This window comes from Salmo salar, chromosome ssa01, assembly GCF_905237065.1.
Source record: "Salmo salar chromosome ssa01, Ssal_v3.1, whole genome shotgun sequence".
In the NCBI taxonomy this organism is placed as follows: domain Eukaryota; kingdom Metazoa; phylum Chordata; class Actinopteri; order Salmoniformes; family Salmonidae; genus Salmo; species Salmo salar.
This window is the reverse complement of record NC_059442.1, coordinates 19,838,914-19,863,185: the sequence shown is the minus strand read 5'-3', so window position 1 is coordinate 19,863,185 and position 24,272 is coordinate 19,838,914. Positions and strand designations below refer to the sequence as shown.

Here is a 24,272-nt window from a genome sequence, read left to right as displayed (position 1 = left end):
TCCGGTGAATTTACTAAATTACTCACGATAAACGTTCACAAAACACATAACAATTATTTTAAGAATTATAGATACAGAACTCCTTTATGCACTCGCTATGTCCGATTTTAAAATAGCTTTTCGGTGAAAGCACATTTTGCAATATTCTGAGTAGATAGCCCGGCCATCACAGGCTAGCTATTTAGACACCCACCAAGTGTGGTACTCACCAAATTCCGATTTACTATTAGAAAAGTTTGATTAACTTTGCTGTTCTTCGTCAGAATGCACTCCCAGGACTTCTACTTCAATAACAAATGTTGGTTTGGTTCCAAATAATCCATAGTTATATCCAAATAGCGGCGTTTTGTTCGTGCGTTCAAGACACTATCCAAAAGGTAAAGAAGGGTGACGCGCCCGACGCGTTTCGTGACAAAAAAATTCAAAATATTCCATTACCGTATTTCGAAGCATGTCAAACGCTGTTTAAAATCAATTTTTATGCGATTTTTCTCGTAAAAAAGCGATAATATTCCGACCGGGAGTCGTTGTTTCCGTTCAAAGAGAGAGAAAGTAAACATGGTGTCGGCTCGTGCACGCGCCTCCAGTCTCATTGTCCTCAGAACGACCACTATCCAAATGCACTAATGTTTTTCTGCCATGGCCTGCAAAGCCATCATTCATCGTTCTTGCGCCTTCTGAGAGCCTATGGGAGTGTTAGAAAATGTCACGTTATGCCAGAGATCCCCTGTTTTGGTTAGAGATGATCAAGAAGGCCAAGATATAGTCAGAGAGAGCGCTTCCTGTTTGGAATCTTCTCAGGTTTTGGCCTGCCATATGAGTTCTGTTATACTCACAGACACCATTCAAACAGTTTTAGAAACTTTAGGGTGTTTTCTATCCAAATCAAACAATTATATGCATATTCTAGTTACTGGGCAGGAGTAGTAACCAGATTAAATCGGGTACGTTTTTTATCCGGCCGTGCAAATACTGCCCCCTATCCCCAACAGGTTAAGGCTCACAACTTGAAGCTCAACCTGAAAAAGTGTCACTTTTTGCAGAGGTCTGTGATGTTGTTGGGGCATATTTTTTTATTTTTTTATTTAACCTTTATTTAACTAGGCAAGTCAGTTAAGAACAAATTATTGGCATCAGTGTGGATGGTGTAGCTACAGATCCTGAGAAAAGTGAAGGCCATTGCAGGCGTGACAGAAGTTGACCTGATGAAAGACGGAACTGACATCCCCTCTCAGAATAAACTAAGGTTGTTCCCCTGGATGGTGGTGTATTACCAACAGTTAATTGAAGGATGCTTGACCATCGCAAAGCTTCTCTTTTGGATGACAACTGGGCACAAGGCTCCATACTGCAAGATGAAGAAGAGATGCTCACCTGACAAGAAGTTGACGGCAGCTGACTGGACAACAGAGTGCAAGCAGGTCTTTCTCGAGCTAAAGCAAGCCTTGCTGGACAAGGTCTTGTTGGCCCACCCCATCTTCAACAAACCCTTTCTTCTCTCTGTGGAGGCATCCAGCAATGGTCTAGATGATGTGATATAGCCTTCGCAAGTCACTCTTGATAGCCAGTTTAATCATAGCGCTTGATGGTTTTATGCGACTGCACTTGAAGAAACTTAAGTTCTTGAAATTTTCCACATTGACTGACCTTTGTCTTAAAGTTATGATGGACTGTCGTTTGTCTTTGCTTATTTGAGCTATTCTTGCCATAAAATGGACTTTTGCCAAATAGGGCTATCTTCTGTATACCCCCCTACCTTGTCACAACACAACTGATTGGCTCAAATGCATTAAGAAATTACACAAATGAACTTTTAACAAGGCACACCTGTTAATTGAAATGCATTCCAGGTGACTACCTCATGAAGCTGGTTGAGAGAATGCCAAAAGTGTGAAAAGCTGTCATCAAGGCAAAGGGTGGCTACTTTGAGGAATCTTAAATGTAAAATATATTTTGATTTGTTTAACACTTTTTTGTTTACTGCATGATTCCATATGTGTTATTTCATAGTTTTGATGTCTTCACTATTATTCTACAATGTAGAAAATAGTAAAAATAAAGAAAACCCCTTGAATGAGTAGGTGTGTCCAAACTTTTGACTGGTACGGTACATCCTGACAAAAACGAAGCTTAAAGCTTGTGAGCAGAGATGGGTTGCCAAGCTGGCACCGTATGAGTTTGACATCAAGTACTGTACATCCCTGGTCCCAAAAATGTGACTAGTTTCAGAAAACTAGGCGCATATTGCACGTCACTACTTCACAAGAGAGGCATTTGAATGTAAACTTTAAAACCAAATCGAAATCCGTTTTTTTTCAGAAATGCCTTCTGGAACATGTGAACTTTCATGTGCCTTAATAATGAACTTGTATGCCATCTGTAAATACGAATACAATTGTTAAATTATGAGCCTAGTTGGTTTATCCACGGAAAAAGACAGGAACCTTCCCGCTAGCCATGATTGGCTGAGATAATGGATGGGCTAGACATGCCGAGAGATGAGTTCGGATTGGTCTGCCATGTAGCACGCTTCTGTCTATAACATGAGCTGGTCAGTATGTGTAGGCAATCCTTTCTAACACAGCTTTTTTGAAAGATATCACATAGTAGAACTACAAAAGTGTTGCTCTCCACTTTCTGGAGGACCGAGTTTTGAAATCAGTGGAATGTCGGTGGAATTAGAGTATGATAGCTAAGGAGATGGAGAAAATGTTGGCGTTTGATTGCAAATATGCAGAGCGAGTTGAAAAGCAAACACACAGAAGGCTGTTGTAATCCGGAGACAAGTGTTTTATGCATCTGCAACCATACATCCGTGACAGAGAGGGAGAAGCGTCCATCCATGTATACAGGTAAGATAGTCTAGCTAACTACATTTTCAGATATTATACATTTCTAATTTTGTCATTTTCATTTCAAGTTAAAGCATACTGTTACCTAGCTAGCTAATGTTAGTGGGCTGGCTCGCTAGCTAACATTGCATGTATGATCTGTGCAGTAATATTATACGCATCTCAGAGCCATTTACATTGCTAGTTATAGTCTAATGTTAGCTAGCTAGCTAACATTGAATCTGGTCGGTTCGCTACCTCACAGATTTGCATTTGTATTTATTATGGATCCCCATTAGCTGCTGCCAAAGCAGCAGCTACTTTTCCTGGGGTCCTGCAAAAATTAAGGCAGTTTATACAATTTTAAAAACATTACAATACATTCACAGATTTCACAACACACTGTGTGCCCTCAGGCCCCTACTCCACCACTAGCACATATCTACAGTACTAAATCCATGTGTATGTATAGTGTGTATGTTGTTATCGTGTGTGTGTGTGTGTCATGCAGGGTAGTAACGTTTTGAGTTGGGATTATGGTTCATTGTTTAGCTAGCTGTCTAAACAAAACATGTCTAAACAAAAGACTCCACTACGCAAGTAACCATTTCACTACAACTTCTGTATCCTGTGCATGTGAGAAATAAACAGATTTTATTTGATATACTGTAGTATGTATTTACCAGAGATGGTAATGTGAAGAACAACATGACCTACACCAAAGTCAATTTAGGATATAACGTTAGGCCAACGAGACAGTGTCCAAGTTCTACAATTCTCTGGTAGAATGCCCGGCTTTTATTTACTCACACTCACAACCGTAAGCTATTTTCTGTCATTTCTGTAATTGGAGTAGCGATGAGCATTCAAAGTGCTTCTACACCTGCATTGCTTGCTGTTTGGGGTTTTAGGCTGGGTTTCTGTACAGCACTTTGAGATATCAGCTGATGTAAGAAGGGCTATATAAATAAATTTGATTTGATTTGAGTAATACAGCAAATACTATAGGTAAATGATGTAGATACAGTTGCAAACAAATACTCACACTGTACACAGAATATAAGTCACTACTTGATTTCCTGACTAACCATGCTATCATCACCCATAGTAATTGGAGGCAATCTCTACATACTCCCATCTTCACATGGTAAACGACGAGCCATTCTTGTTGGATCCGTCAGAGGACTTGTGTGCTGGGATATAGAGGTCAGAGGTCATGCGTGAGGAGCGTCCAGATGGGTAGATGTACTTCCTGCCCATGCACCACAGGTCCTCCAGGATCTTCCTGAAGCGACTCCTGAACTTGACCCCAATGAAGGCATACAGGATAGGGTTGAGGCAGCAGTGGAGGTAGGCCAGGCTCCTGGTGATGGTGAGGGTGGTGAGGATGATGTTCTCTACCTCACACTCCCTCTGCTGGAACAGCGCCACCGTGTGGTAGAGTAGCACCACGTTGTAGGGCAGGTGGCACACGATGAAGACCACCACCACGGCTAGGACCACACGAACCGCCTGAAGAGAAGATGAGATAAACTTAAGAAACATTGACTTGGACACAAATATATTCTTAGAATTAAACATTCCAATTCTATGACTGGAATTTTGGTGGATACTTAAACCTTGTGTCTCTGGGTGCTTTGGGCCCTCAGTAGGGTCCATAGGATGCTGGCATAGCAGATGACCATGGCCAGGAGGGGCAGGAAGAACCCCATGGCCACCTGCAGGCTAGGCACCAGCACCTTCATCAACCGGGCGGTCCTGTTACTTTGGAACTGCGCCTGGCACACGGTTATAGTCCCTTCTAGCAAGATGGTCTCCTCAACCCGCTCATTGTAGATGACTGTGGGGACGGACAGGGCTATGGCCAGAGCCCAGATGGCTGTACAGATTAGGCGGCTATAGATCAGGTTCTGGGACCGGAGGCCAAAGGAGCGCCTGGCCTGGACGATGGAGATGTAGCGGTCTCTACTGATGCAGGCCAGCAGGAGCATGCCACTGTACAGGTTGATGCTGTAGGCTCCTCGAAAAGCCTTATAAATTAAAATAAAATTAAGAAAAACATTGTCCATGCAATGTGGAAATGAACAAATTTTGAACTTTGGAACTTATATTGGGAACTTCATTAGGAACTGTGAGAACTCCATACCTTGCAGGCCACTGAGCCCATGCTCCAGTCATGCTGCTCATTGTAAATTATGAGAGGTAGGGCCACGATGAAGAGCAGGTCTGCCACCGCCACGTTCAGAAGGTACACGTCCGTCATGGTCTTGGCTTTCTTGTAGAAGGCATATGTGACTATCACCAATGCATTGCCACAGAAACCGAATGCACAGATGAAGGAATGGAAGTAGGTCTGTATGACTATCTCCATATCACGGTTGGGATTCAGGTTACAGATATATTCATTATCATCTGGATAATCTTTAGTGTAGTTTTCTGTGTTGTCATAATCATATGCATCTGTGCACATCTCATTCATGTTTTATCACCTGTGGAGAAGACATATTTTGCTGTAGAGAATAGTATTCTATCATGATTTAGTCATTAAATTACTCTTTAATGGTGTACAATCAAGTCCATGACAAAAAAAGAGATAAACATCACAGTATTTGTGAACTATCTTAAGGCTGTAGCTACAATGTGCCATTTCTTATTTTACACATACTGTTGAGCGCTGCAACTTGGACTCAGGGATAGATGTAACATAGTAAATGTAAATCTGTCTCCCTCCATTTAGTATGATATGTTACGTTTCGTATGGTATGTATTCATTTGTGGATGTCCATCATCCATTTTGTATAATATGTTGCAAATTGCGATTGGTACATTAAGTGACGAATTTGCAATATATACACTACCGGTCAAAAGTTTTAGAACACCTACTCATTCAAGGGTTTTTCTTTATTTTTACTATTTTCTACATTGTATAATAATAGTGAAGATATCACAACTATGAAATAACACATATGGAATCATGTAGTAACCAAAAAAGTGTTAAACAAATCAAAATATATTTTATATTTGAGATTCTTCAAATAGCTACCCTTTGCCTTGATGACAGCTTTTCACACTCTTGGCATTCTCTCAACCAGCTTCCCCTGGAATGCTTTTCCAACAGTCTTGAAGGAGTTCCCACAAACGCTGAGCACTTGTTGGCTGCTTTTCCTTCAATCTGCGGTCCGACTCATCCCAAACCATCTCAATTTGGTTGAGTTCGTGGAGGATTGTGGTAGCCAGGTCATCTGATGCAGCACTCCATCACTCTGCTTCTTGGTAAAATTGCCCTTACACAGCCTGGAGGTGTGTTGGGTCATTGTCCTGTTTAAAAAAAAATTATAGTCCCACTAAGCCAAACCAGATGGGATGGCGTATCACTGCAGAACGCTGTGGTAGCCATGCTGGTTATGTGTGCCTTGAATTCTAAATAAATCACAGACACTGTAACCAGCAAAGCACCCCCACGCCATAACACCTCCTCCATGCTTTACAGTAGGAAATACACATGCGGAGATCATGTGTATTTCCCATTTGGACTCCAGACCAAAGGACAAATTTCCACCGGTCTAATGTCCATTGCTCGTGTTTATTGGCCCAAGCAAGTCTTCTTCTTATTGGTGTCCTTTAGTAGTGGTTTCTTTGCAGCAATTCGACCATAAAGGCCTGATTCACACAGTCTCCTCTGAACAGTTGATGTTGATGTGTCTGTTACTTGAACTCTGTGAAGCAGTTATTTGGGCTGCAATTTCTGAGGCTGGTAACTCTAATAAACTTATCCCCTGCAGCAGAGGTAACTCTGGGTCTTCCATTGATGTGGCGGTCCTCATGAGAGCCAGTTTCATCATAGCGCTTGATGGTTTTTCCGACTGCACTTGAAACTTTCAAGTTCTTGAAATTTTCCGCATTGACTGACATTTATGTCTTAAAGTAATGATGGACTGTCATTTTTATTTGCTTATTTGAGCTGTTCTTGCCATGAAATGGACTTTTACCAAATAGGGCTTTCGTCTGTATACCCCCCTACCTTTTCACAACGCAACTGATTGGCTCAAACGCATTAAGAAGGAAAGAAATTCGACACATTAACTTTTAACAAGGCACACCTGTTAATTGAAATGCATTCCAGGTGACTACCTCATGAAGCTGGTTGAGAGAATGCCAAGAGTGTGCCAAGCTGTCATCAAGGCAAAGGGTGGCTATATGAAGAATCTCAAATATAAAATGTTTAACACTTTTTTGGTTACTACATGATTCCATGTGTGTTATTTCATAGTTTTGATGTCTTCACTATTATTCTACAATGTAGAAAATAGTATAAATAAAGAAAAACCCTTGAATGAGTAGGTGTTCTAAAACTTTTGACCGGTAGTGTATATTTTATGAATTCCACTTTGTTGTGGCCAGGGGCCACACACACACAAACACACACACACACACACACACACACACACACACACACACACACACACACACACACACACACACACACACACACACACACACACACACACACACACACACACACACACACACACACACACACACACACACACACACACACACACACACACACACACACACACAGTTTATCATTGCATTGTCATACAAAAAGCGGCATCGGTGTGCTTTAGGACCAGAGCGGTCAGGCTGTTTGGTGGTTTCAGCCGAGGGGATTTAGGACTGCAGGGACACCACTTTGTTTTGTCCAGTTGCAACAGAAGTAAATGAACTTGGCTCATTTTCGCCAGTTGGCTAACGCCAAAAGTTGGCTAACGTTAGATATTATTTTTGCCCCAATCACAGTCAGTGATCACAGCCCCAATCACAGTCAATGTAACGTTATTGATTTGTCAGTTTCCCTAGCTAATTCCCTACTTTTCACACTGACACGGTATAAACAGCTCTACTGCCTTCCCTGTCATGGTGCACAGTCAGTACACAGCACTATGCTCATCATGTCTTAGCAGGATCAGATGGTGACTGGTGTCCCAGCCGGGTCAGACAGCCAGGGAAGACCAGTCTACGGAGCTCAGGTGAATTTTACAGTATATTATAACAATCAGTGAATGATACAAAGTTCCATCTTGAGTTGACAGGTAGGCTACAGTCTGGGATCTGGGAATAATGGTCATTTCAATTATTGAACCATTGATTCTATTCTTGGATAATATAATGTATAAATGTACACCAGGATCAGATGGTGACAGGGGTCTCAGCAGGGTCAGGGAAGCAGGAAAGACCTGTCTGTGATGGCTTTGAGGTTAACTCTTGCAGATGCAACACTTTATTCTCTCTGGGTAGCAAACACTGGACAAGCCAGGAGCTTCAAAGATTGAAACTATTTTAAAACAGTCTGACAAACCTCTAAAGTTGATTTCCAAACTGTATCAAGGGTTTACACAGGCTTTTACCGATGACACAAACAAAATGTGATGAAGACCTGGGAGACACTACTGATGATGATGAATGGATACAGATATGTTTGAATAACCAATCGTGTTCATATAGTCTCAGACATAAATGACTTTAGTTTAAGACCATCCATAGAATGTACTATATGCTAGTGAAACTGAACATCATGCACTCAGATATGTAATTCCTCTACTGGAGGTATAAAACACAAAAGGGGATATATTTCAATGTTATTGCATATGTTATGCTCTGGTGAAGGCTGAGTGAATTCTGGCAAAGAGTATGTGATTTTATCTTAGCATGTCTACAGATTCTCCCTTCTCTCTGTTTTTGTTTGCTTGGAAATGTTGATACTGGAGACTGTGTAACCTATCATTTATAGCGGCTGTGAAATGCATTGCCATTAATTGGAATGTTGGTTATCCTCCCACAATGTCAAAATGGATGGCAGAAATGTAAAGTTATGTGTCACTAGATTTGATTTATTACAAGATTAAGCATATACTGTGAAAATTTCATACGGTCTGGATGCCTTATATGGAATGCTGTATGTGGAGACCTGCTCGTCGAACATCTTCAAAATCATGGGCATTATTATTGAGTTGGTCCCCCCTTTGCTGCTATAACAGCCTCCACTCTTTTTGGAAGGCTTTCCACTAGATGTTGGAACATTGCTGCGGGGACTTGCTTCCGTTCAGCCATAAGAACATTAGTGAGGTCGGGCACTGATGTTGGGTGATTAGGCCTGGATTGCAGTCGGCGTTCCAATTTATCCCAAAGGTGCTCAATGGGGTTGAGGTTAGGGCTCTGTGCAGGCCAGTCAAGTTCTTCCACACTAATCTCAACAAACAATTTCTGTATGGACCTCGTTTTGTGCACGGGGGCATTGTCATGCTTCAATCTATAGCTAGAGGACTCCTGATATCTCCAGGAGTGATAAGTATAATTTTTTTGTCTTTTTATCTGTTGTGGTCTAGTACTGTCTTCTTGTTAGCTAGGGCCATCTACTTTAACTGCTGCCTGTCTTCCCAGTGGCCTACTTGCTGTGTGAACTGCTGACTGTGCATAATTTGCCGATAGTTATTGACACATCAACCCGGATTGGGGGGGTGGGGGCAATTAGCAATTAGTACAGAGAAGTGTGCTCTCCACCTCTGCTAGGCTATTAGCAATTAGAGTTAGTTCTTCAGTCTCCCCTAGTTTCTCACCAGCATCTGTAAGTGTCGGTCATGTCAGTGGCGGTTTTGTCTTAAAACTAAGACCGTGGCCGAAACAAAGACGGTTCGAGTTATTCTGCAGAGTTGTTCGAGGAAGGAAAGAGAGGAAGGCTCCACACCACTCTCTCACATGAGTATTTTACCTAGTTATTTACAGATTATCAAATGTTGCTCTTTTGTAGCTTTGTCAACTATGTATGCGTTTTCTATACCGTCGCACCTCTCCCTGCAGGCTTTACACAAGCTCTCCACCCCTTGGCTGCAATCCTTCTAATTTAGTGTACCCTGCGCGCACAACCCATGTGGAATTCCGAGTCTCAGGCAGCATTTGGAACTGCCGATCTGTGGTCAAGAACGCCGAGATCATCTCAGCCTATGCTGCTCTTCAGTCCCTTAACTTTTTGGCCCTGACAGAGACATGGATCACCCCAGAGAACACTGCTACTCCAGCTACTCTTTCTTCATCTGACTATGTTTTCTATCATAGTCCAAGAGCATCTGGTCATCACGGTGGTGGCACAGTTCTACTAATTTCTCCTAAATGGAGATTTTCTCCCTCTCTCACCTGTCCCCTCCTGTTTCCTGATTCTGCCTCTTCGACCCTACTCTTCTACTTTCTCTTTCCGCATCCTATAACTCGCACTGTCCCCTTTCCTCCCGGGCTGTCTCGGCCCTCCTGCTCCGTGGCTGAGTGACTCATTGCGAGCTTACAGAACAGGGCTGCAGGCAGCTGAGCGAAAATGGAGGAAACTAAACTTCTGGAGGACCTATCATCCTTTCACTCCCTCTTCTCTACCTTCTCTTCCTCTGTATCCGCTGCTAAAGCCAATTTCTAGCACACTAAATTTCAAGCTTCTGCCTCTAACCCCAGGAAACTCTTTTCCACCTTCTCCTTCCTCCTACCTCTCTGTGAACGACTTTGTCCACCACTGGAAAAAAGGTTGACTACAAGACCATGGTGCTTACCGTGCTCCAGCAGGTATATTTCACTGGTCATCCCCGAAGCCAACACTTCCTTTGGCCACCTTTCCTTCAAGTTCTCTGCTGCCAATTACTGGAACGAATTGCAAAAATGACTGAAACTGGAGTCTTATATCTCCCTCTCTAACTTTAAGCATCAGCTGTCAGAGCAGCTTACCGATCACTGTACCTGTACACAGCCAATTTGTAAATAGCCCACCCAACTATCTCATCCCCATATTGTTACTTATCCTCTTGCTCTTTCGCACCCCAGTATCTCTTCTTGCACATCATCATCTGCACATCTATCACTCCAGTGTTAATGCTAAATTGTAATTATTTTGCCTCTATGGCCTATTTATTGCCTTACCTCCCTGCTCTTCTACATTTGCAAACACTGTACATATATTTTTCTATTGTGTTATTGACTGTACGTGTGTTTATGTGTATCTCTGTGTTGTTGTTTTTGTCGCCCTGGTTTGCTTTATCTTAGCCAGGTCACAGTTGTAAAATAGAACTTGTTCTCAACTGGCCTACCTGGTTAAATAAAGGTGAAATGAAAATAAATAAATAAAAAACTCCAGCCGACGCTTGGCATTGCACATGGTGATCTTAGGCTTTTTACGTGCTGCACACTTCAACACTCAGCGGTCCCATTCTGTGAGCTTGTGTGGCCTACCACTTTGCGACTGAGCCGTTGTTGCTTCTACACCTTTCCACTTTACAATAACAGCACTTACAGTTGACCGGTGCAGCTCTAGCAGGGCAGAAATATGACAAACTGACTTGTTGGAAAGGGGGCATCCTATGTCAGTGCCACCTTGAAAATCAATGAGCTCGTCAGTAAGAACATTTTACTGCAATGTTTGTCTATGGAGATTGCATGGCGGTGTGCTCGGTTTTATACACCTGTCAGCAATGGGTAAGGCTGAAATTGACAAATCCACTAATTTGAAGGGGTGTCCACATACTTTTGTGAATATATAGTGTATATTGTGTTAAAGTAAAAATATCTCTACAATACTATTAGGTGTTGATTTTGTTTTATTTTTTTTTTATGTCTGTTTTCTTTACCCACTACCTTTTTGTGATAAATATGAATTAGTGCCTACGTAATTATTGGGACAGTGAAGCATTTCTTCTTATTTTGGCTCTCTACTCCAAAAGTTTGAAATCAAACAATGTGTTAAAGTGCAGACTCTCAGCTTTCCTTTAAGGATATTTTTATCGATATCGGGAGAACCGCTTAGAAATTACAGCACTTTTTGTACACACTGTAGCCCCCCATTTTAGGGGACCAAAAGTACAGGGACAAATTCACTTGTATGTGTTATAAAATAAACTCAGCAAAAAAAGGAACATCCTTTCACTGTCAACTGTGTTTACTTTTAGCAAACTTAACATGTGTAAATATTTGTATGAACATAACAAGATTCAACAACTGAGACATAAACTGAACAAGTTCCACAGACATGTGACAAACAGAAATGGAATAATGTGTCCCTGAACAAATGGGGGGTCAAAATCGAAATTAACAGTCAGTATCTGGTATGGCCACCAGCTGCATTAAGTACTGCAGGGCATCTCCTCCTCATGGACTGCACCAGATTTGCCAGTTCTTGCTGTGAGATGTTACCCCACTCTTCCACCAAGGCACCTACAAGTTGCCGGACATTTCTGGTTGGAATGGCCCTAGCCCTCACCCTCCGATCTAACAGGTCCCAGACGTGCTCAATGGGATTGAGATCCGGGCTCTTCGCTGGCCACGGCAGAACACTGACATTCCTGTCTTGCAGGAAATAACACACAGAACGAACAGTATGGCTGGTGGCATTGTCATGCTGGAGGGTCATGTCAGGATGAACCTGCAGGAAGGGTACCACATGAGGGAGCGTTGAGATTGAATCTAGAATCGGCTTCCTATTTCGCAACAAAGCATCCTTCACTCATGCTGCCAAACATACCCTCGTAAAACTGATTATCCTACCGATCCTTGACTTCGGCGATGTCATTTACAAAATAGCCTCCAACACTCTACTCAGCAAATTGGATGTAGTCTATCACAGTGCCATCCGTTTTGTCACCAAAGCCCCATATACTACCTACCACTGCGACCTGTATGGTCTCGTTGGCTGGCCCTCGCTTCATATTCATTGCCAAACCCACTGGCTCCAGGTCATCTATAAGTCTTTTCTATGTAAAGCCCCACCTTATCTCAGCTCACTGGTCACCATAGCAACACCCACCCGTAGCACGCGCTCCGGCAGGTATATTTCACTAGTCACCCCCAAAGCCAACTCCTCCTTTGGCCACCATTCCTTACAGTTCTCTGCTGCCAATGACTGGAACGAATTGCAAAAATCACTGAAGCTAGAGACTCATATCTCCCTCACTAACTTTAAGCATCAGCTGTCAGAGCAGCTTACCGATCATTGCACCTGTACATAGTCCATCTGTAAATAGCCCACCCAACTACCATCCCCATATTGTTATTTATTTTTTGCTCCTTTGCACCCCAGTATCTCTACTTGCACATTCATCTTCTGCACATCTATCACTCCAGTGTTTAATTGTTAAATTGTAATTATTTTGCCACTATGGCCTATTTATTGCCTTTCCTCCCTTATCTTACTATATTTTCACACACTTTATATAGACTTTTCTATTGTGTAATTGACTGTATGTTTGTTTATCCCATGTGTAACTCTGTGTTGTTTGTGTCGCACTGCTTTGCTCCATCTTGGCCAGGTCGCTGGCCTACCTGGTTAAATAAAGGTGAGAATTTTTTGGGGCCTGCAATGACAACAATCTCAGTCCGATGATGCTGTGACACACCGCCCCAGACCATGACGGACCCTCCACCTCTAAATCAATCCTGCTCCAGAGTACAGGCCTCGGTGTAACGCTCATTCCTTCGACGATAAACGCAAATCCAACCATCACCCCTGGTAAGACAAAACCAAGACTTGTCAGTGAAGAGCACTTTTTGCCAGTCCCGTATGTTTTTGGTTGTTGTTACCTTTCTTTTAACTAGGCAAGTCCGTTAAGAACTTATTTTCAATGACGGCCTAGGAACAGTGGGTTAACTGCCTTGTTCAGGGGCAGAACGACAGCAACACCTTGTCAGCTCGGGGATTCAATCTTGCAATCTTTCGGTTACTAGCCCAACGCTCAACCACTAGGCTACCTGCCACCCCTATGGGTTTGTGCCCATAGGCGATGTTGTTGCCGGTGATGTCTGGTGAGGACCTGACTTACAACAGGCCTACAAGCCCTCAGTCCAGCCTCTCTCAGCCTATTGCAGACAGTCTGAGCACTGATGGAGGGATTGTGCGTTCCTGGTGTAACTCGGGCAGTTGTTGTTGCCATCCTTTACCTGTCCTGCAGGTGTGATGTTCGGCTGTACCGATCCTGTGCAGGTGTTGTTACACGTGGTCTGCCACTGCGAGGACGATCAGCTGTCCGTCCTGTCTCCCTGTAGCGCTGTCTTAGGCACCTCACAGTATGGACATTGCAATTTATTGCCCTGCCCACATCTGCAGTCCTCATGCCTCCTTGCAGCATGCCTAAGGCACGTTCATGCAGATGAGCAGGGACCCTGGGCATCTTTCTTTTGGGGTTTGTCAGAGTCAGAAGAAAGGCCTCTTTAGTGTCCTAAGTTTTCATAACTGTGGCCTTAATTGCCTGCCGTCTGTAAGCTGTTAGTGTCTTAACGACCGTTCCACAGGTGCATGTTCATTAATTGTTTATGGTTCATTGAACAAGCATGGGAAACAGTGTTTAAACCCTTTACAATGAAGATCTGTGAAGTTATTTGGATTTGAACAAATTATGTTTGAAAGACAGGGTCCTGAAAAAGGGATGTTTCCTTTTTTTACTGAGTTTAGTAAAAAGTTAAGTATTTGGTCCCACATCCATAGCGCACAATCACTACATCAAGCTTGTGACTCTACACATTTGTTTGATGTATTTGCTGCTTGTTTCAGATTATTTTATGCCCAATAGAAATTAATGGTAAAATGGTGCAGGAGAGGATGGCAGACGTTTGTGTTTTTTTGTTCATTTACTTGTGTCTGTAACTTATTTTTTTATTTATTTTGTACATAATGTTGCCGCTACCGTCTCTTATGACCGAAAATATCTTTGAGACGTCAGGACTGCGATTACTCACCATGGACTAGCAGAATCCTCTTTTCCTTTCACGACTCTGACGAGCCCGACGCGAAGGATACACTGCTTCCTCGGGAACAGGCCCCGATCCCTGTGATCTGCGTGAAGAGGAGGCGGAGAAAGAGGGGGCAAAGGTCGGCTGCCTTCTGAGAACTCGTAGGCGACCGAATAAACGCCCACTTCCCTCCATTCTGCTAGCAAACGTGCAACGTGTACCGGCAGGACATTAAAAACTATAACATCTTATGCTTCACGGAGTCGTGGCTGAATGACGACAACATCAACACACAGCTGGCTGGTTATACGATGTACTGGCAGGATAGAACAGCGGTGTCTGTTAAGACAAGGGGCAGCAATCTATGTCTTTTTTGTAAACAACAGCTGGTGCACGATATCTAAGGAAGTCTCGAGCTATTGCTCGCCTGAGGTAGAGTATCTCATGATTAGCTGTAGACCACACTACCTACCGAGAGAGTTTTCATCTATATTCTTTGTAGCTGTTTACATACCACCACAGTCAGAGGCTGGAACTAAGACAGCATTGAATGAGCTGTATTCCACCATAAGCAAACAAGAAAACGCTCACCCAGAGGCAGCGCTCCAAGTAGCCGGGGACTTTAATGCAGGGAAACTTAAATTCGCTTCACCACATTTCGATCAACATGTTAAATGTGCAACAAAGAGGAAAAAAAACTATGGACCACCTATACTCCACACACAGAAACGCATACAAAGCTCTCCCTCACCCTCCATTTGGCATATCTGACCATTAATTCTATCCTCCTGATTTCGGCTTACAAGTTAAAATTAAAGCAGGAAGCACCAGTGACTAGATCAATAAAAACGTGGTCAGAGGAAGCAGATGCTAAGCTACAGGACTTTTTCGCTAGCACAGAGTGGAATATGTTCCGGGATTCCTCCGATGGCATTGAGGAGTACATCACATCAGTCATTGGCTTCATCAATAAGTGCATTGATGACGTCGTCCCCACAGTGACTGTACGTACATACCCCAACCAGAAGCCATGGATTACAGGCAACATCCGCACTGAGCTAAAGGCTAGAGCTGCCGCTTTCAAGGAGCGTGACTCTAACCCGGAAGCTTATAAGAAATCCTGCTACGCCCTCCGATGAACCATCAAACAGAAAAAGCATCAATACAGGGCTAAGATCGAATCAAACTACACCGGCTCTGATGCTTGTCGGATGTGGCAGGGCTTCCAAACCAATACAGACTACAAAGGGAAGCACAGCCGAGAGCTGCCCAGTGACACGAGCCTACCAGACGAGCTAAACTACTTCTATGCTCGCTTCGAGGCAAGTAACACTGAATGCATGAGAGCACCAGCTATTCCAGAAGACTGTGTGATAACACTCTCTGCAGCCAATGTGAGGAAGACCTTTAAACAGGTCAACATTCACAAGGCCGCAGGGCCAGACAGATTACCAGGACATGTACAGCGAGCATGCGCTGACCAACTGGCAAGTGTCTTCACTGACATTTTCAACCTCACCCTGTCTGAGTCTGTAATACCAACATTTTTTAAGCAGACCACCATAGTGTTCTTTGGCACAGGGACTAAGGTAACCTGCCTAAATGACTACCGACCCGTAGCACTCACGTCTATAGCTATGAAGTGCCTTTAAAGGCTGGTCATGGCTCACATCAACACCATCACCCCAGAAACCCTAGACCCACTCCAATATGCATACCGCCCCAACAGATCCACAGATGATGCAGTCTCCATTGCACTCCACACTGCCGTTTCCCACCTGGACAAAAGGAACATCTATGTGAGAATGCTATTCATTGACCACAGCTCAGCGTTCAACACCATAGTGCCCTCAAAGCTCATCAATAATCTAAGGTCCCTGGGACTAAACACCTCCCTCTGCAACTGGATCCTGGACTTCCTGACGGGCCGCCCCCAAGTGGTAAGGGTAGGTAACAACACATCCGCCACGCTGATCCTCAACACAGGGGCCCCTCGGGTGCGTGCTCAGTCCCCTCCTGTACTCCCTGTTGACTGCATGGCCAGGCACGACTCCAACACCATCATTGAATTTGCCGATGACACAATAGTGGTAGGCCTGATCACCGACAACGACGAGACAGCCTATAGAGAGGAGGTCAGAGACCTGGCCATGAGGTGCCAGGACTACAACCTCTACCTCAACGCGATCAAGATAAAGGAGATGATTGTGGACTACAGGAAAAAGAGACCGAGCACGCCCCCATTCTCATCGATGGGGCTGCAGTGGAGTAGGTTGAGAGCTTCCAAGTTCCTTGGTGTCCACATCACCAACAAACTAACATGGTCCAAGCACACCAAGACAGTCGTGAAGAGGGCACAACAAAACCTATTCCCCCTCAGGAGTGAAAAGATTTGGCATGGGTCCTCAGATCCTCAAAAAGTTCTACAGCTGCACCATCGAGAGCATCCTGACTGGTTGCATCACTGCTTGGTATGGCAACTGCTCGGTTCCGACCGCAAGGCACTACAGAGGGTAGTGCGAACGGCCCAGTACATCACTGGGGCCAAGCTTCCTGCCATCCAGGACCTCTATACCAGGCAGTGTCAGAGGAAGGCCCTCCAGACTCCAGCCACCCTAGTCATAGACTGTTCTCTCTGCTGCCGCATGGCAAGCGGCACCGGGGCGCCAAGTCTAGGTCAAGAGGCTTCTAAACAGCTTCTACCCCCAAGCCATAAGACTCTGAACATCTAGTCTAATGGCTACCCAGACTATATGCAGTGTCACCCCTCACCCTGTCTCACCCCTCTTTACACCACTGCTACTCTCTGTTGTCATCTATGCATAGTCACTTTAATAACTCTACCTACATGTACATACTACCTCAAATAACCAGTGCCCCCCACATTGACTCTGTATCGCTACCCTCCTGTATATAGTCTCGCTAATATTATTTCACTGCTGCTCTTTAATTACTTGTTACTTTTATCTCTTATTCTTATCTGTATTTTTTTTAAATTGCATTGTTGGTTAGGGGCTCGTAAGTAAGCATTTCACTGTAAGGTCTACACCTGTTGTATTCAACGCATGTGACTAATAACATTTGATTTGAAGATAAGGGGAAAGGTTAGCTAACATGATAAGTAGCTAAAATGTAGTAAGTAGTTGCAAAGTTGCTAAAATGCTAAAGTTGTCCGTGATGTGATTTGAACATGCAACCTTCAATTTCCTAGACGCTCAAGTTATATGCCCATACATCCTCCCCGACCATCCAACCTCCTTTCATGTCTTATATAACCATACCAAACGTAACGTATACTAATTTGAGTGTCACAGATTTACGTTTAACCATGTTTTGTCTTTGAGGCCAAGCACTGAAAGTGATCAACACTATTTACTGAGAAACAGCTTGAGAACATCTGCTAGTTGTGAATGACCCCATTTTCTGTTGTGACTGAGAGTACATCAAGACACGTGTAGGTGAGTAAAAAAAAGCACAAAGAAAGCACAAAAGCATCTTAAAGCTAAATTCACCTTAGAACCATGGGTTCCTATGGTTTTAACGACAAACTTAGCCTTTAAGATGCGTTTGGGAACCAGGGGCCGGATCTTTCAGACCCAGGGCTGGAGATACTCAGACACATTGTACAGGGCATGTGACTAAAACAGGTCAAAGAGGTGCTAGTGGAGCCTGCTGGTCATTATCAAAGATAAGCACATTGAGAATCAGCTCACAGACTGTTATCAGGAGTCAACACTAATAGTACTATGGTTTCACTTCTGTTTGATAAGAATTATAAAAATTACTGAAAACAGTTCAAGAGTGTAAAACATTGAACTACCCCATATTACACAGTTGAAGTCGGAAGTTTACATAGACTTAGGTTGGGGTCATTAAAACTTGTTTTTCAACCACTCCACACATTTATTGTTAACAAACTATAGTTTTTGCAAGTCGATTAGGTCATCTACTTTGTGCATGACACAAGTAATTTTTCCAACAATTGTTTACAGACAGATTATTTCACTTATAATTCACTTATAATTCACAGTATCACAATTCCAGTAGTCAGAAGTTGACTTTGCCATTAAGTTGACTGTGCCATTAAACAGCTTGAAAAAAAATCCAGAAAATGACGTCATGACTTTAGAAGCTTCTGATAGGCTAATTGACATATTTGAGTCAATTGGAGTTGTACCTGTGGATGTATTTCAAGGCCTACCTTCAAACTCAGTGCCTCTTTGCTTGACATCATGGGAAAATCAAAAGAAATCAGCCAAGACCTCAGAAAAAAAATGTAGCCCTCCACACGTCTGGTTCATCCTTGGGAGCAATTTCCAAATGCCTGAAGGTACCACGTCCATCTGTACAAACAATAGTACGCAAGTATAAACACCATGGCACCATGCAGCCGTCATACCACTCAGGAAGGAGACACGTTCTGTCTCCTAGAGATGATGAAATATAACTTTTTGGCCATAATGACCATCGTTATGTTTGGAAGAAAAAGGGGGAGGCTTGCAAGCCGAAGAACACCATCCCAACCGTGAAGCACATCGGTGGCAGCATCATGTTGTGGGGATGCTTTGCTGCAGGAGGGACTGGTGCACTTCACAGAATAGATGGCATCATGAGATAGGAAAATTATGTGGATATATTGAAGCAACATCTCAAGACATCAATCAGGAAGTTAAAGCTTGGTCGCAAATGGGTCTTCCAAATGGACAATGACCCCAAGCATACTTGTGGCAAAATGGCTTAAGGACAACAAAGTCAAGGTATTGGAGTAGCCATCACAAAGCCCTGACCTCAATCCTATAGAAAATGTGTGGGAAGAACTGAAAAAGCGTGTGCGTGCAAGGAGGCCTACAAACCTGACTCAGTTACACCAGCTCTGTCAGGAGGAATGGGCCAAAATTCACCCAACTTATTGTGGGAAGCTACCCGAAACGTTTGACCGTGTAACGCCCTGGCCATAGAGAGGGGTTTTTTGTTCTTTATTTTGGTTAGGCCAGGGTGTTACATTGGGTGGGCGTTCTATGTTCTGTTTCTATGTGTTTGTATTTCTTTGTTTTGGGCCGTGTGTGGCTCCCAAATCAGGCACAGCTGAAGGTCGTTGCTGTTGATTGGGAGTCACACATAAGTGCATGTTTTTCCATTGGGGTTTTGTGGGTAATTGTTTCTGTTTCTGTTACGGTGTTTAACGTGACAGGACTGTTTTGGTTGTCTGTTTATTGTTTTGTATGGTATAGTGTCCGTTTTCTCAATTAAATATGACGAACACTAACTCCGCTGCGTTTTGGTCTACTCTCTCTAAAGGCAGCGGTTACAGAATTACCCACCAAACCAGGACCAAGCAGCGGAGGAGGAAGGAGCAACAGGAGAACAGCTTGATGGACTCGTGGACATGGGAACAGATATTGGACGGAGAGGGACCATGGACTCAGGCTGGGGATTATCGCCTCCCGAAGTGGGAGATTGAAGCGGCGAGAGCGGAGAGGCGATATTATGAGGAGAGAGAGCGCAACGAGCACGAGAGGCAGCCCCAATTGTTTTTTTGTGGGGGGGGCACACGGGACAGTCGGCGGAGCCGAGGTCGGAACCAGAGCCAGTCGGGCTGACATTGGAGGTGAGCGAGGGGTACGAGGCAGAGACTGTGACGGAGTTAATGGGGAAATTAAAGGAGAGAGAGATGAGAGAGCTGCTAGTTTGGTGCATAAGGCACGGCATTCGCCCTACAGAGCGTGTCGTGGAAATGATGTCACCTGAGGCAGCTCTCCATACTCGTCCTGAGGTGCGTGCTGGTTGTCTGGTGAAGACTGTGCCTGCGCCCAGAAACAGGCCTCCTGCATGTCTTCCCAGCCCTGCACGTCCTGTGCCTACGCCCAGAACCAGGCCTCCTGCATGTCTTCCCATCCTGGTCAAGCCCGTGCCTCCTCCACGGACCAGTCCTCCAGAGGATCTCCCTATCCTGGTCAAGCCCGTGCCTTCTCCACGGACCAGTCCTCCAGTGGGTCTCCTCATCCTGGTCAAGCCCGTGCCTCCTCCTCGGACCAGTCCTCCAGTGGATCCCTCCACCCTGGTCTCTCCTGTGCCGCCTCCTCAGACCAGGCCTCCAGTGGGTCTCCCCAGCCTGGTGAGTCCAGGGCTTGCGCCCAGAGCCAGGCCTCCCTCATGTCTCCCCAGCCTGGTGAATCCTGAGCTGGATCTGCCAGAGTGGCCCGTCTGTCCGGATCTGCCAGGGTGCCCCGCCTGTTCGGATCAGCCAGAGTGGCCCGCCGTGCCGGAGCTGCCGGAGTGGCCCGCCGTGCCGGATCTGCCGGAGTGGCCCGCCGTGCCGGATCTGCCAGAGTGGCCCGTCTGCCCGGAGCTGCCAGAGTGGCCCGTCTGCCCGGAGCTGCCAGAGTGGCCCGTCTGCCCGGAGCTGCCAGAGTGGCCCGTCTGCCCGGAGCTGCCAGAGTGGCCCGTCTGCCCGGAGCTGCCAGAGTGGCCCGTCTGCCCGGAGCTGCCAGAGTGGCCCGTCTGCCCGGATCAGCCAGAGTGGCCCGTCTGCCCGGATCAGCCAGGGTCGTCCGCCAGCCGGGCTCAGCCATCGCCGCCTGCCAGCCGGGCGCAACAAGGGTCGTCCGCCAGCCGGGCGCAACAAGGGTCGCCCGCCAGCCGGGCGAAGCCAGGGTCGCCCACCAGACCTTCGGCGCGGCCAGGTGCGCCACCTAAGAGGGCGACGCCAAGGGTGGGGCAGAGGCTACGTCCCACACCTGAGCCACTGCCGTAAGAGGGCCCACCCAGACCCTCCCCTTCAGTGTCAGGTTTTGCGGCCGGAGTCCGCACCTTGGGGGGGGTACTGTAACGCCCTGGCCATAGAGAGGGGTTTTTTGTTCTTTATTTTGGTTAGGCCAGGGTGTTACATTGGGTGGGCGTTCTATGTTCTGTTTCTATGCGTTTGTATTTCTTTGTTTTGGGCCGTGTGTGGCTCCCAAATCAGGCACAGCTGAAGGTCGTTGCTGTTGATTGGGAGTCACACATAAGTGCATGTTTTTCCGTTGGGGTTTTGTAGGTAATTGTTTCTGTTTCTGTTACGGTGTTTAACGTGACAGGACTGTTTTGGTTGTCTGTTTATTGTTTTGTATGGTATAGTGTCCGTTTTCTCAATTAAATATGACGAACACTAACTCCGCTGCGTTTTGGTCCACTCTCTCTAAAGGCAACCGTTACAGACCCAAGATAAACAATTTAAAGGCAATGCTACCAAATACTCATTGAGTGTATGTAAACTTCTGACCCACTAGGAATGTGATGAAAGAAACAAAAGCTGAAATAAATCATTCTCTCTACTATTTTTCTGACATTTCACATTCTTAAAATAAAGTGGTGGTCCTTACTGACCAAAGACAGGGAAGTTTTACTAGGATTAAATGTCAGGAATTTTGAAAAACTGAGTTTAAATGAATTTGGCTAAGGTGTATGTAAACTTCCGACTTCAACTGTGTATACAGTGGGGTCTGAAATGATTGACACCTTTGATAAAGAAGAGCAAAAATGACAGTATAAAATAAATAATTCAAACACTGAGCTATATTGTACGCATTTTTTTGTAAATTATATTATTTTATACTAATCGTTTGCTCAGAGAGAGGGAGAGATTTTCTTGAACATGTAATAGTTATGTCACACATGCAGCTAACAAAATTATATGGCAATTTCTGCTCTACTCAATTACAACCAAACGAATTGCAAGATTGCAGCTAAAATGGAAGCGGCAAGTGGATGGGGGAATGTAAGAAACGTGTCTGTCGGCCCTTCATTAAGGACCAAAATTGTCTAAAGAAAATTGTGATGAAGAAAAAAGTATATATGGGGGATTGGAAATGATGCAGACAATTACATTGATGGAATCTACAATCTATCTGCACTATTAAAGCTGATCTACCTCAAAAAAACAAAACAAAGGTAGGGGTCAAAATTGACACCCCTGTTTTCAATACCTTTCAATACTTCAACAATAATGGCACTGAGCCTTTTAACTAAAATGTTTTATGAATTGGAGAGCACATTGGGCCGGTTCTTTTATTTATTTATTTATTTATTACTTTTACCTCTTTTTCTCCACAATTTTGTGGTATCCAATTGTCTCATCGCTGCAACTCCCTTACGGATTCGGGAGAGGCAAAGGTCGAGAGCCGTGCGTCCTCCGAAACACAACCCAACCAAGCCGCACTGCTTCTTGACACAATGCCCACTTAACCCAGAAGCCAGCGTCACCAATGTGTCAGAGGAAACATTGTGCACCTGGTGACCGTGTCAGCGTGCACTGCGCCCGGCCCGCCACAGGAGTCGCTAGTGCGCGATGGGACAAGGACATCCCTGCCGGCCAAACCCTCCCCTAACCTGGAAGACGCTGGGCAAATAGTGCTTCGCCCCATGGGTCTCCCGGTTGCGGTCAGCTGCGACAGGCCTAGACTTGAGGCCAGAATCTCTAGTGGCACTGGGACGGATTCTTAGACCATTGCTCCATACAGAATCCTTTCAGATCCTTGATACCCTTCATCTGCGCTTCAGGACTGCCCTCTTCAATTCAAACCATAGGTTTTCAATGGGTTTCAAGTCTGGAGACTGAGATGGCCATTGCAAAATGTCGAATTTTGTGGCCAATTAACCATTTATTTGTGGAGTTTGATGTGCATGGCCAAAGAGCTCTATTTCCATGTCATCTAACCAAAGTACCGGAAATGATTTGATATTGAGATAAAAAAAACGGCTGCATTAGACCTTTTAAGTTTGTTCGATCGTATCAGACCACAAGTCTAAGACCACTATGATAACACACCAAATGTGTTTGATGGATCATTTTTGTCTTCTTCTAATGCCTCTTAAGGGGCAAGTAATCCAAAAGTAACGGAAAGTAATCAGATTACCTTACTGAGTTTGGGTAATCAAAAATTACGTTACTGATTACAATTTTGGACAGCTAACTACATAGTAACTGTAGCAGACTACATTTAGGAAATAACCTACTCAACCCTGCTTGAGTTTTGACGTGCCACATTCATTGCCGGACATTTTTATTTTCAGTTGTAACTGAGAACTAAATTATTTCAAATACATTTAGTAAATTATCAGTACATACCTGTAGAAAAGTCCTTGAGAGAACAGGTTGCCGGGATACAAAACAATTGATGAAGTACTTTCTGGTCAGATTATCTCCAAAATAAAGTCCTCCAAATCAATTCAGACAAAGGCTGGTCAATCCTGTAAACTACGATGCCTAGAAATATGAGCTTGAGTTGAGAGTACTCCTGTTATAGCAACTACAACAACAGGCTACCTGACACTCTTGGCAGACTGAAGTTACTGTTTGTTTGTGTGGTGGGGAGGTGGACACAGAGGTTCAGTGTGGTTGGTTGTGTATTTACTGGGAGGTGGAAGCCCCGCAGCTAACAGCTTCTGCATAGCTTATCTGATCGTTGCTTATCTCATCTCTCCTCTTTTGGTCTTGTCTCCTGCACATCTAAATCCCACCTGTGTTCAAAGATACAGACAGGCTTTTATGTAAGACACGCTCTGAAATGAAAAACACAGTACACAGTATGGCATCCCTGGGACATTCCCAGCTTCATATTAAAATCTAACTTTTACAGTTTGAGCACACAACAAGCACTGGTCATGTTTAAAATTAGATGAATTGACATTCATGCAAACATGGACCCCTAG

General features: G+C 44.4%; 1 protein-coding gene across 1 annotated transcript; it reads right to left on the bottom strand.

The window, feature by feature from the left end:
- Positions 1–2,767: 2,767 nt before the first annotated feature.
- On the bottom strand, positions 2,768–24,063 carry LOC106572824 (C-C chemokine receptor type 6). Its single transcript, XM_014147370.2, has 4 exons — positions 23,689–24,063; positions 4,978–5,320; positions 4,451–4,861; positions 2,768–4,343 (listed from the first exon to the last, which is right to left on the bottom strand). The coding sequence occupies exons 2-4, from the start codon at positions 5,308–5,310 to the stop codon at positions 3,972–3,974; spliced, it is 1,116 nt and encodes a 371-aa protein (XP_014002845.1). The 5' UTR covers positions 5,311–5,320; positions 23,689–24,063; the 3' UTR covers positions 2,768–3,971.
- Between the last annotated feature and the right edge of the window lie 209 nt (positions 24,064–24,272).